Source organism: Lepidothrix coronata, unplaced genomic scaffold, assembly GCF_001604755.1.
Source record: "Lepidothrix coronata isolate B3197 unplaced genomic scaffold, Lepidothrix_coronata-1.0 Scaffold90, whole genome shotgun sequence".
Taxonomy (NCBI): domain Eukaryota; kingdom Metazoa; phylum Chordata; class Aves; order Passeriformes; family Pipridae; genus Lepidothrix; species Lepidothrix coronata.
Window position 1 is genome coordinate 1,321,931 of NW_016690270.1, and position 12,861 is coordinate 1,334,791.

The 12,861-nt window shown below is 63.0% G+C and overlaps 1 protein-coding gene across 5 annotated transcripts in view; it reads right to left on the reverse strand.

The window, feature by feature from the left end:
• Positions 1-12,244, reverse strand: part of KIF21B (kinesin family member 21B) — a 41,519-nt gene extending 29,275 nt beyond the window's left edge. For all 5 annotated transcript variants that reach the window (XM_017821388.1, XM_017821387.1, XM_017821385.1 and 2 more), the window contains exon 1: positions 12,183-12,244. In XM_017821388.1, coding sequence (XP_017676877.1) covers positions 12,183-12,220 — 38 coding nt within the window. In that variant the 5' untranslated portion in view covers positions 12,221-12,244. The remainder of the gene's footprint in view (positions 1-12,182) is intronic.
• Positions 12,245-12,861: the final 617 nt, after the last annotated feature.

A 12,861-nucleotide genomic window follows, 5' to 3' on the forward strand; every position in this document is an offset into this window, starting at 1 on the left:
TTTCTTCCCTCAGAGGGTGGTTGGGCACTGAACAGGCTCCTCAGGGCAGTGGTCACAGGCCCAAGGCTGCCAGAGCTCAAGGAGAGTTTGGACAGTGCTCTCAAGCGCACAGTGAGATTGCTGGAGTGTCTTGTGCAGGACCAGGAGTTGGGCTGGATGATCCTCGTGGGTCCCTTCCAGCTCAGGACATTCTACAATCCATGCTGGAACCATGGCTGCTGCCGGCAGGGGATGGGCAGCACCTCTGCCTGTGGCATGGAGCAAACAGGGCAGGGGATGCTTCAGCTCCTGCATCCTGCCAGGGCAGGGGTGGGCAGCCAGGCTGCAGCACAGCCCCACTCGCTCCCAACACAGACAGATCAAACTGCAACTACAAAGGCTTGAAATGCAAAATGCAAAAACACGACGAGACAGTCCCAGCGCCAAACCCACCGTCTGCACCAAACCCCCGCCCAGCCCACGGGCTGTCCCCAGCCCCGGACCCGCCGACGGGACAGGGACAGGCTGGGCTGGGCTGGCTCCTGGCTCGGGCAGAGAGCAGGACCCACCCGCCTCATCCCACCCACCGCGTTCAACCGCTGCCGAGAAACGTGGGAGCAGAGCGGCAGGACCCGCACAGACCCCGCTCCGCCTCAGGGCTGCGCAGCTCTGGCTGCCGGTGGATTCACCAGCTGCAGGAAGCTGGGGACTCCCAGAGGGCTCTTAGAGAAAGAGGGGGTTTGGAACCAAGTGCCATGCAAATAGCTCTCCCCAGCGCTAATGACTGCGCGGCTCCCCTCCCCGGGTGCTCCATAAACACAGCTATTAATTCCTCCAAACCGCATCCCTGGCAAGCCACATCACAACCTGAGCAGCCGCTGTGGGGACTGGGACTCAGAATCATGGAATCTCCCGAGCTGGAAGGGACCCCCAAGGACCATCGAGTCCAACTCCTGGCCCTGCACGGGACACCTCCAACAATCCCACCATGGCCCTTGAGCTCCTTGGCAGCTTTGGGGCCGTGACCACTGCCCTGGGGAGCCTGTTCAGTGCCCGACCACCCTCTGGGGGAAGAACCTTTTCCTGACAAGCAGCTTAAACCTCCCCTGGCACAGTTTCATGCAGGAGCCACTGATCCATGCCCAGAGGCAAGCAAAGCCTGGAGGGGGGCAAACCCCTGGGCCGTGTTTGGGGGCACAGGGTGTCCCTGTCGGGGACAGGCAGCAACGGGAGCACCTCTTCACCCCCTCACCCTGCACAGCAGACGCGTGGGAACAGCTCTGCGCCTCCCTGGATATATTTAGCTCAGCAGCCACAACAAAAAAGCAGTTTCTGATGTGCTCAGTCCCAGACTCGCTCCTGTCGCCTTCCCAGGTCCCACCCTCCTCCAGGAGAATTATCCCCGACTTTTAATTACTTTTGGACCAAGATGATGTGGTTCTGCCACCCCCACCCCAGACACGCACAGCAACTGCAGCCCCAAGGAATGGGCAGAGGAACAAACTGGAACCACAGTATGCTTGGGAATTCTTTTTCCTCTCGGGAAAAATGAGAGCAGGTTTTCAGCAAAATATTTCTTTCCCTCTCTGCCCCCCCCCCCTTCACTCCTCCAAGGGGAGTTGGCAAGAGGATGAGCAGCAGCACTGGAGGGGTGTGTGCATGTTAACTTTCCACAGGGCATTTAGGAACCCACCTCCAGTCTGGCCATGCTGGGCTGTTCCAGTGTCCACACACCAACACCAACATCTGCCCCACTCCCCACAGCATCATGGGGTCTTATGTGGCCACCAGGAGACATCACAGAGGGTTTCTCTAGGCCAGTGCAGCTGCTCCCCTGTGTTCAACTGCCCCAGCACTCCCACACCAGGGTGTCCCATCCCTGCCCTCCCAGGAAGCACACCACCACACTGGGCACCAGGCAACGTGAGACTCTGGTTGGGCCAGGGAGGTGCTCATGTGTTGTTCAGGTCATGGCCAGGCACCACAATACCTCCATCAAACAGAGAATCGTGGGATTATTTAGGTTGAAAAAACCCTCTAAGATCACCAAGTCCAACCATTCCCCCAGCACTGCCATATTCACCACTAAACCATGTCCACAAGAACTGGGTGTGACACTGTCAGGGCCCAACCTGTGGACGATGGAACTGCTCCCTCACCTGCCTCTGGACACAGCCAGCCAACCTGCTCTGCACCTGGTCATGGGCCACCAGCCAGGAGGACAGCTTGTGCCAACCACCAGGACCCACTGCAGAGCCAAGCACACCAGGGTGCTGTGGCCAGAAGGGCTGGGACACCACCGAGAGCCCTTCTGCCCCCCTGGGAGTCCACAGCACAGGCTCCTGTGGTTATGTGGCAATTAGGGACATCCCTGGTAAGCAGCAGCCAAAATTAAGCAGCAGTTCACCAGCAGGGTGCTGCCTTGACACCCTCCAGCTCGGCAGGAGCGACCCGAGCCCCAGCTCTCCCAGGCAGCCCCACACTGGCACTGGTGATGGCTCTTGCCCAAAGCCAGCGTGGGGAGGACACAAGCTGTCCTGGGACCAGCAGGGTGCTCAGCACCACCCCCATCTCCCTCCCACCCATATGGATAAACCGACCTCAGCACAGGCAACACCCCGGGCAGGAGAGAGCCAGCAGGAGCACAGTGGTACCGACCACCACCGCGCTCCACCCCACCCTCAGCCCCCTGCGAAGGGACGGAGCACCAGGACAGAGCTGCACGGTCCCAGCCAAGTGCTCCTGCCAAGAAAACCTTCCCAGGCACCCGGCACACCGGGCGGGAGGCAGATGGATGAACAGACAGACAGAGGAGCCTGCAGGGGTGGAAAACATCCCTCCCCAACCGGCAGCTATCGCTGGGGCGATGACGGGCGGCGCAGCAGGAGCCTCATCCAGCATCAGCATCCAAACGCGGCAGCACAAGCGACATCCGTGCCAGGAGAGCTGCAGCCGGCACAGGGACACAAAGGGGACCTCGGCTGGAGCCTCTCCATCGCTCCCCTTCCCGTCCCCGCCGGGCTGGCAGGCTCTGAAAGCGCGTCTCCACGGCTGGGCCGCCGGGGACACCGAGCATCTGGGAGGAAGGGGGGAGCGGGTCCTGCACCCCCAGGGGCAGGAGCTCCGGCAGGCACAAAGGGCGAGTTGTTCTGCACCACTGCCCTATGCCAGGCTTGGCTGGCGGGAGCGGAGAGGGGCCGGGAGCCAAGTGGGCACTGTGAGGCAGCTCCACAGGAAGGGTCAGCTCAGGAGTCCCTGACCCCAACAAGAGCAGCCTCCCGGGCAGGCACCTGCCCATCCCAGCATCTCGAGCCCTGCAAGAGGCACGGGGGTGGGACTGACCATATGGGGCACAGCCCCACTTCAGGGCTGCACACACCACAGACACCACCAGGCTCCTGTACTCTGAGGGGATGCTGTCTCCTTGCACAAGGTGGCACAGTTTGGCTGACATGTCCTCCTCACCCACGTGTCTGAGCTTCCACCCTCCCAGCCCACTACTATGGCAGCCCCAAGGGGCTCAGAGCATCCTTTGGCCCCCACCAAACTGCCTGCACCCATGGCTAGGCATATGCCAGGCCACAACATCCTGCTGAGACATGGCTGCCCTGGGGCACGGCAGCCCTCCCATCTCACTTGGCCATCCCACTCAGCATGGCCCACAGGAGAGGGTGGGCACAGGGACCCAGCCTCCCCCAGACCCATCACCCACGTCACACAGGGGCTGTTCCCGCTCCCAGGGAGCCTGAGGACACACACCCCTCCCAGCATTTCCCAGTGCTGGCAGGGGGCTGCAGGGCTGGGGGCTGCACAGACTAGGGGGTCACCGGGAGCTCCTGTCCCTCCGAGACCTCTCTGCGAGGCAGGGAGGCTGCCTGCAGACCCTACAAGGAGCCTCTCCCTTCCCAAGGAGGCTGCCCAGCCAGGCAGGGCTGGTTTCCCAGGGAGCAGAGCCAGGGAGCGGCGGGTGGATGAGTTCCACGGGATTTTCCCTCTCTGTGTCAGGCCCCGGAGGCTTGGAGCCACTACCCCTTGTCCACCTTTTCTGCAGAGGGGCAAGGCTGCCCACTGCAATGGTGGTGAGGGGCTGGGCACTGTGCCTCACCCAGCCACGGCCATCAGTCACCATGGGGTGGCAGAAGCTGGAGCTGGCAGATCCCACCAGGGCACAGCCCAGCTCTCTGGATGAGCCTGCCAGGACAGGTGGGCTGGGCAAGCCCAGACAGCGCCTGGCTCCTCTCCCCACATTGCCTGCATTCATTCTGCTCCCATCCCCATTCCTTGCATCACCTGTGTTCACCCCGCTCCTGTCCCACAACACCCCACTCCCCACATCACCTGCACTCACCCCCCTTCCCCTCCCCTTGCATTCAGCTCACTCCCATCCCCACATCAGCTGTGCTTGCCCTGCTCCCATCCCCACTCCCCCCATGGCCCCATACCTGCTCCCCCTGTCACCAGCCCCCTCCAGCCCCCACAGAACTGCAGGGGCACCTTCCCAACTGCCCAGCCTCACACACAGCCCCTCTGCCAGGCTTGCTGTCACCTCTGCTCCCTGCCCACTTCACCCTCCTCTGCCCCAAACCTGTCTTCCATGCTTTGCTGCTGCCCTGTAATCCCACCAAGCAGCACAGGGCAGCCAGAAGGGGCAGCTCTCACATCTTCCTGTGCTCCCCCAGCTCACCTCAGGGGTCAAGGACACCCCAGGCATCACAGAGCCAACAGGCAAGGCGGTGTGTGGCACATGGGGCACGGCGTGGCAGTGTGTGGGGCACTCAGCTCCCCAGGACAGGATCAGAACAAAGTGCTCCAGGTTTTCCCATGTCTCCAGGCCAACACTGCAAGCTGCCCACAGCCCCAGGAGCCAGCAGCTGCCCCAGGCCCAAATCCCAGGGGGGGATCTGCCCCCTTGCCCGCAAAGGGATCTCCCAGCTTCATCCCCCCTGAGCACAGGGTCCCAGGAGAGGGCTGGCTGCCAAGGGCTGGCTCTTTGCACACAGGTTACATTGGACCCAAACCAAGACAAAGTTCAGCATTTAATTATTGTGGCAGGGAAGTGGCTCAGCAATCAGAGAAAATTGAATCAGGCTCCCTGGGGACTGCCAGGTCTGGTCGGCAAACGTTCCAATTAAGAGATATAGCCAGGCACCTCCCAGCAGGAGTGAGCACAGCACAGAGCCACCTGTGCCACTGTGCCCCAGTCAAACCCTGCCAAGGCAGAGGGTGCCACAGCCAGCGCATCTGGACCAGCACTGGGGCAAGACAGAGCTCCTGGGCAGCCTGGGGACACCCCACAGAGCTGGGGTGCACCCAGAGCCTCACTGGGCACAGCTCTCGGGGGGGAAATGCCTTCACCCCACATCCATCCCCCAAGGAAGCTGCCCCAATACCACCCAGCCTGCTCCCCTGCAGGGCAAACCCCGCCACCTTGGACCCAAGAGCCCCACGGGCTCCTCCTAATCCTCCCACTCCAGATTTTCCCAGGCTTAGAGAAACCTTTAAATCAGGCCCTGGCAGGCACCATGTGCTGCTCATTAGCTCTGGCAGGAGCACGTGGCGCTGAGTTGCACCATCTGCTCTGAGCTGAGACCCGTCTAGGGCAGGGATGAGGGATGTGCTGCCTGCACAGGGCCAGCACTGGGGACACCCAGCCCGTGGCAGTGGGCACAGACCAGCAGGGCCCAGGGGGATGCACAGGGTCGTGCTCTGCCCAGCCTAGAGGGGAGCAGGAACACACTGAGTTTGGGATCTCCCCAGATCCCCCATAAACAACCGGCCACGCCATCGGCTCCATGTGGGACCTGCCCAAGGGGAACACCACGAGGATGTTTGCAAACAACAGACCCAGGACAGTCACTTGTAAAGGGCTGCAGTGTCCCCAAACCCCAGGCAGGGTGGGAAGCACACGTGTGGCAGCACACACAGTGTGACACATGCCTCAGCAGGGCCCCCACTCCCTCCAGCCCATGGGGTTGGCAGTAGCTTCAGCAATTAAGAGAGAGGGAAAGGAAATCATCATTCACCAGGAGACCCCGGGCCTGATGGGCACAGGAATGTCACGGGTCCCATGGAGACAGCCAGACAGACTCCCTCACCCAGCTCTGCACCCCAGTGTTGAGGCTCCCACTTCCTCCCAAGCCAGTGAAGCACATCCAAAGGCTCCCTCCCTTTCCCAGGAGTCCCTGGGAGGTCCCCATGCCCCAGTTCCACCCCAGTACTGGTGCACCCACACTGGAGATAAGGTTTCCCTAGAGCTGGCATGCTGGCAGCCTCCTGGCACGCTCCAATTGCCACTGGGAAAACAACAACCCCATCTTGGCAGAAGATACTGCAGACCCAGAGCCCACAGGGAACAGCAGAGCAACTTGCCCACAAGACAGGGGAGCAGGTGGCACAAAAGAGGTTCTTCTCCAGCCCCTCCCTAAAAAATAAATAAATGTCAAGCCCTTGGCCAGCAGGATGGGGGATGCTGCAAAGCACCCAGGAGCAAACCCGGTCCTCTGGCTGGGCAGGGAACAGGGAACATTTTGCCCTAATGTCTCCCTCAGGCAGGTTCAGCCTGAAATAATGGATGAGCAGAGACCACAGCACCATGGACTAAGAAACCACCCCACAACAGGAGGGGCCAGGCTGCACTTCCCAGCCCTGCAGTGTTGGGCCAGGGAACTCAGTGCCTGGAGGGCAAAGGAAGATGAGGAGGAGGAGCTCTGCTCCAGCCTTTCCCCTCCCAGACCAGAGCAGGCATGGAGACATCCCACTCTGCCAAACAAAGCCAGGCATGGGCGGTGGGCAGAGATGGCCCCAGCCCCGCACGGCTCCATGGCACGGAGGGACAGGGGAGCCTGGGGCCAGGCTCCACTACAGCAAGCTGTGACAAGAAATCTTCCCTGCCATGTCAGGCTCCAGGGAGCTGCAGAGCAGGGGAAGGGATTCCACTGGGATCCCCGAGACATCGGGCTCAGCCCTGAACCCTCACTGGGAAATGGGGGTGATGGCTGTGTGGCATCCACATGGAAAGAGCAGAGGGGCAGATCCCAAGCAAGATGAGGCAGCCCCCAGACACACAGCAATGCAGAGCCAGTGGGGATATGGGGACATGCCAGGGCAGCACTGGACCAGCTCCTGCTCTGCCCAGAGGGGGAAGGGGTGGCAGGCAGACCAGTCCCCTTCCCTCCCACCAAGCCAAAGTAAAACCCATCAGCAACTGACCTGGGTGCACAGTCACTCCCAGCACGATGATCTCCTGCAGCAGATTCCAGCACCAGCTGCCCTCACAATCCACCACATCCCAAATCTGCTGGCTGTTTAACCAGCAGCATGGAGTGTTTTGACAGCCTCCAGCAGAAAACAACCCCGTGGGACCACCAGGGCCAACCCCCTGCCAGCAGGAACAGCAGGACAGCCACAGGCCAGGGCTGGTTCACACCAGGCCCACGGGGGTATCGCCTTCCCTCTCCCGGGGCCAGGAGCCATGTTCCTGACAGCTTTGTTTGGGGCTTCATCTCCTGCAATTTTCTCCTGCCTCCAGTTTCACTGCTGAGGTTGCAGCTGGTTAATCCAGCCCCAGCCTCCCAAGATCTGAGGCTCCATGGCATTCAGTTAAATCCCCTGCCAATGGGTGATGTGTGCAGGCACCAAAACCCTCCTCAAGCTGCTTGAGGCACATCTGGTGGGACCACGGGGTGCAGCCCTGCTCCCCCCTCGCAAGGTTCTGTCCCCTGTCTAACATTTCCGCTGTAAAAGCCATCGAGTGCCTGACACAGAACCCCCTGTGCCCACACACCTGGGCTCAGCGCTGCCCTCTGAGAGCCTGCCATGGCCCCCAACACCACCCTACAGACTGGAGGGCACTACACGGTCCTGTCGCTCCCCAGAACATGCACCACCTCCTCCCAGAGCTGCAGAAGGCTGAGAATGCCCAAAGTGAAAGCAAAGAGCAGCAGAGAGAGCAAAGGCTCAGCCCTGCAGCAAAACAGGCACAGGATGGCAGGGGGGGAAGGGAAGGGGAGGGGAAAGGGGGAGGGCCGCTGCGAGGGCTGAGCTGCCCTCATTAGGGGCAAAGGATGAAGAAAGGGGCTGGGGATGCTCTGCCTGTCCAGCACCCTCAGGATAAAGCAGCCTCCTGAGATCTTTCCTTCCTGGGATCAGGGCTGCTCCCAGCCCCTGCAGATGGGAGAGGGAGCACCCTAGGGCTGTGCCCCACACCAGGATGGGCTGTTAGCCTCATCCCACAGGAGCCTGGCACATCACATGCCTTGGGGTGGGATTGCCTTATCTCTCCCTGCATGGCCCTGTGATATCTGAGCAAAGCCAACCCAACACCAGCCAGACTTGGCAAGAGAGTGTCCCATGCACTGCTCCACAGTGTCCCCCTGGGACCACACCGAAGGGGCTCTGAGGTGCCAGAGCAGCAGGTGGGCAGGAGGTACCAAGCTGTACCCCCACCTCTCCCACTAGAGCCCTTGGACAGCACGGACACTGGCCTGGCACAAGTTGGGTTGAGACCACCTCTCCAGCTGGACCCAAATCTGTCACAGAAGAGATGGTTTGAAAGGGCTACAACACATCCACCTCCTCGGGGACCGACCCCAGCTGGTGCTGGAGATTTCGGATTCACAGAAAGCATCCCGGCAGGCAGAGATGCCAGGACTCTAGCAGGGCTAGAGCCCAGCTGATCCCACCATCTGGCCTTTGCCAGCTCAGTCCCTCAGCCAAGGCCCCCACAGGGTGATGGGCACACGAGTCTGTCCAGCCCTCCTTCCCAAGGAAGAGTTGGGGGTCATTCCCCGGGGCAGAAGCCAGCACGGGACTGCCCTCGTGGAGCACAAAGCATCGCAGCAGGAGTGTCTCCGAGAGCAGCAGAGCACTGGAGGTTGCAGAGTTTAAATAAACTTGAAATCCGACTCAACTTCCTTCCCCAATTTCACAAGCTCCGTTTCCTGCGTCTCCGCAGCCGGCCACGCGTGCTCAGTGCCACGGGCAGCTCTGGCACAGGGGATGCCACTCTCTCTCCGATGAGCTGGCCAGTTTGGAGGTGCCCTCAGGGAGCAGCTCTGCAGCCAGACAGGCTGCTCAGGCCTCCAGCCAAGGAGTTTAATGGCCTCTGGGGTCAATACGTGCCATCAGCCCTTCCTGACACTGCAAAACTGCTCGTGCGCCCAACAGGGCTGAGCTCCGCTTCCTGCAGCCAGCACGGGGAGTCCCGTCCCCAGCCCACTGCGGCTGCCAGAGCTGCCACCACCTGACTGCAAGCCTGGAGGGGGCTGCGGGGAGGGGGGCTGCTGAGCCTGAAGGCACAGGCCTTAAATCCCTGGCACAAGCCTCAAATCAAGGCTGTGCTCCCGGACAGAGGGCAAGGAGCGGGGAGCTGCTGCGCTGGCTGCACCGCAGCCACCCTTTTGAAGGTCACCTACAGAAGGAAGCGGCAGTTGCTGCCTGAGGAGCGTGGGTCCCCAGGCCCCCCCACTCAGCACCATCGCGGCAGGCGGCAGCTTCCTGCTGACACCGTTACCCCGGCGCAGGGCACGCGGGCACCAGCCCCAGCGCCAGCCCCAGCACCAGCCCCAGCACCAGCCCCAGCACCAGCCCCAGCACCAGCCCCAGCGCCGCCGGCAGCTCGGCCCCGGCGGTTCCTCCCCACGGCGTCCATCGGAGCCAGCAAGCTCAGCCGCGCCCATGGAGCCACGAGTCAGACTCGAGGCTAAGGGGCAAGCGAAGGCAGACCCTGCTGGCGGGGAAGGCGGCGGCCGGGGCAGGACCCAGCCCTGCCCTTGCAGACAGTGCAGGTCTGAGCTGCAGGTACAAGGTACACGGACAAATCAGCCCCTGGGCCAGGAGCAGCTGCTGGGCCTGCATTTCCCTCTGCTGACAGCAGTGCTGCTGCAGGTACTGGCCATTTCCCTCCTGGCACGCAGAAAGCCTAAATAATGCCCCTGCACTCCAATACTGGGCTCAGAAACCGGATTCTTTGGACTCCCAGTGCAAAAGGGGCAGATGGGGGTCTCAGGGGTAAGATGGGAACCTGTGAGGTCAACAGTGAAACACCACAGCGTCGCTCCTGCCTCCTCCTGCCAGGCCAAGAGAATCAGCAAGAACTGGGGTGCAGAGCTCCAGCACTCCTGTTCCTCTGTCCCCATTCCTCCCACCCTGAGGGCTCTCCACCCTGGGACCACAGAGATGGGTCCTGGTGGCCTGTGGCACCTCTTGACATCAGCTGGACCAGCCCCAGTCTTTTGACCCCATCAGCCCACAGTACCTTCCTCCAACACCCTCATCACCTCCCAGTGTCCCTGGCCCTTCCCCAGGTCCCACCTCACTCCCACCAGCAGCACAGACACACAGACCCCGAAGAAATGGCACAGCTGGCCCATTCATGTTATTATGAAGGGACAAAAGGGGAGCTTTGATCCGTGTCCTGCCACACCCCAGAGGCATTCAATCCCCTCCACGCTCCGATGGGCAAGGGAGGCAGATCTAGGGCAGGTTTGCTCCAAGGGTGGGGGGTCTTGGAGACTCCCCCAGCCCGGCTGCTCCACCGGCAGGGTGTCACTTGCTCTCACAAAGGAAAATCTCACTCTGCTCCCAGCCCAACACAGGACAGGACCCAACCCCAGTCCCCCAGGGCTGGTGTGTCAGAAAAGGTGAGTGGTCCACAGGGAGAGCATCTCGGCCCTTGCACACTCATCCCTTGCACACTCAGCCCAGCCTCGGAGCCACCTTCCTGCACAGCGCTGCGACCTGCCGGCTTTGTCTGGCAGCCTCCCTGCTCTCAGCTCTGCTCCTTTGTCCTCCCAACTCACCTCCACCACCTCATTGCCCCAGCTGCCTGGCTCCCACCGGCTCACTGAGTGGGATGCTGGCTCACTCCCTCAAGGAAGGGACAGGAGAGGGTTGGACCTCTCTCCTCTCCCTGGTTCCTCACCATGGACACTCCAGCCCCACTGCAATGCTGCATATCCCAACCACCTCCCGGCTGCAATCCTTTCCCCGAGCACCAGCCAGCCTAGGATCCCACTGCTGGCAGACCCCGGAGGGATTAGGAGAGCCCAGCAGAAACGACCCCGCAGCCGCCATCCCGAGCGGCACCCACCCCACCTCCCGCATGATGTTAAAAGGCATCATCCCGAGACAAATGCAGCGCGAAGAGGGGAACAGTCTGGCCAGGAGGAAATCTCCACCCCCAGCGCCGGTATCACTCGGTTCCCGGGTCAATGTCCTGGCACGGACACTCTGCCTTGGCACAGCCCACCCTGCCCCTGTGCAGGCACCCCAGCAGCACACGCAGCAGGGGCTGCCGTCACTCCTCCTGCAGCTCCCCCATCCTTCACAGCCACAGCCTGGCCTCAACCCCCGGCTTCTCAGAGGAGCACGGCAGAAAATCCCCTCCGGCTGCTCCCCGGGCGGGCAGGCTGGAGGGGCAGGGGGAGCTGGGAGGTGTCCCGGTGCACACACACACGCGTGTACACACGCACACAGCCCTGCACACCCGCACGCACAACACACACCCAGCCCCACACCCACCCGCTCTCCCTCCATCACTGCCGCTGCACCAGCAGCATCTTTTGTGCTCCCGCTCTGCCCAGGCAGGGCCAAGGCAATGCCCCCCGAGCCCCGGCGGGTTCGGAGGCCGCCGGCAGCTCCCTCTGCGAGGTGCGGGTCTGGAGGCGCATTGTTCCCAGCACAAAGACACCGAAATGCCGCATCGTTCCCCCACCACCCAGGGACCCCCACCCCGCCCCCGGCATCCCGGTGACACCCCGGGGGGGGGATCCAAACCCACCCGCGCCGCAGCCGGGAGCTGCCCGTGCTGGGTGCCAGGCGGCTCTGCCGGCGGAGGGGCCGGGGGATGGCGGGGGGTGGAGGGCAGCGCGGGGCTGCGCGACGCGGGAGCCGGTGGGGAGGTGGGGGGAGACACCCCGAAACGGTGCGGAGAGAGAGCGGCGGGGGGGGGGGGGGGAGACACCCCGAAACGGTGCGGAGAGAGAGCGGCGGGGGGAGTGCGGGATGCGGCAGAACCCGGCTCGGGGGACAGGAGGGGGTCTCGCAGCCCCGGGAGGGGCACCCGCCAACCGCCGCCTCGCACCCGCGGCTGTAGCGCCCGCCCCGCCGGTCGGGCATCGGTCCCGGGGCGCACCGAGCTGCCCGCGCCCACCCCCGGGATGCACAGCCCTGCCCGCGCCGGCAGCGCCGAGCCCCGCGCTCACCTCACGGCCACCTTGACGCAGCTGTCCGGGGTCGCCATGGCCCCGCCGCCGCCGCCGCTACCCGGGAGCATCCGCGGGGCGGGGGGGCGGGGCCGCACCAGGTGCGGGGCGGGGCCGAGCCGGGGCCGCGCCCCCGAGAACCCGAGGCGCGGGCACGCGGGCGGTGTGAGCGCGCACGGACACACGGACCGAGCCGCGGCCGCACTCGCTCCCGCACGGTCTGTTAGACCCGCACCCGTCAGTCATCGCTGCCGCCTGCAGGGGCTGCTCCGGCTGTACCGGGGCTGTACCGGGGTTTTTCCGGGTGTACCAGAGCTGTACTGGGGTTGTACCGGGGCTGTACCGGGGCTGCTCCGGGCTGTAGGGGAGCAGTACTGGGGCTGCTCTGGGCTGTTCCAGAATTGCTCTGGGCTGTACCAGGGCTGTACGGGGGCTGTTCCGCGGGTACCGGAGCTGTACCGGGGCAGTACTGGGGCTGCTCTGGGCTGTTCCGGGGTTTGTCGGGGCTGTGCCAGGGCTGTTCCGGGCTGCACCGGATGGCATGTTCCGACATGGTTGGCATCACTCAGACACTTCCATGGCTCCACTGGATCCCATCCCAGAGCTCTGTGGTGTTGAGGGGCGACACCGTGGAGCAGCAGGAGCCAGAGCAGGTCAGGGATGAGCTGGATGCTCTTGC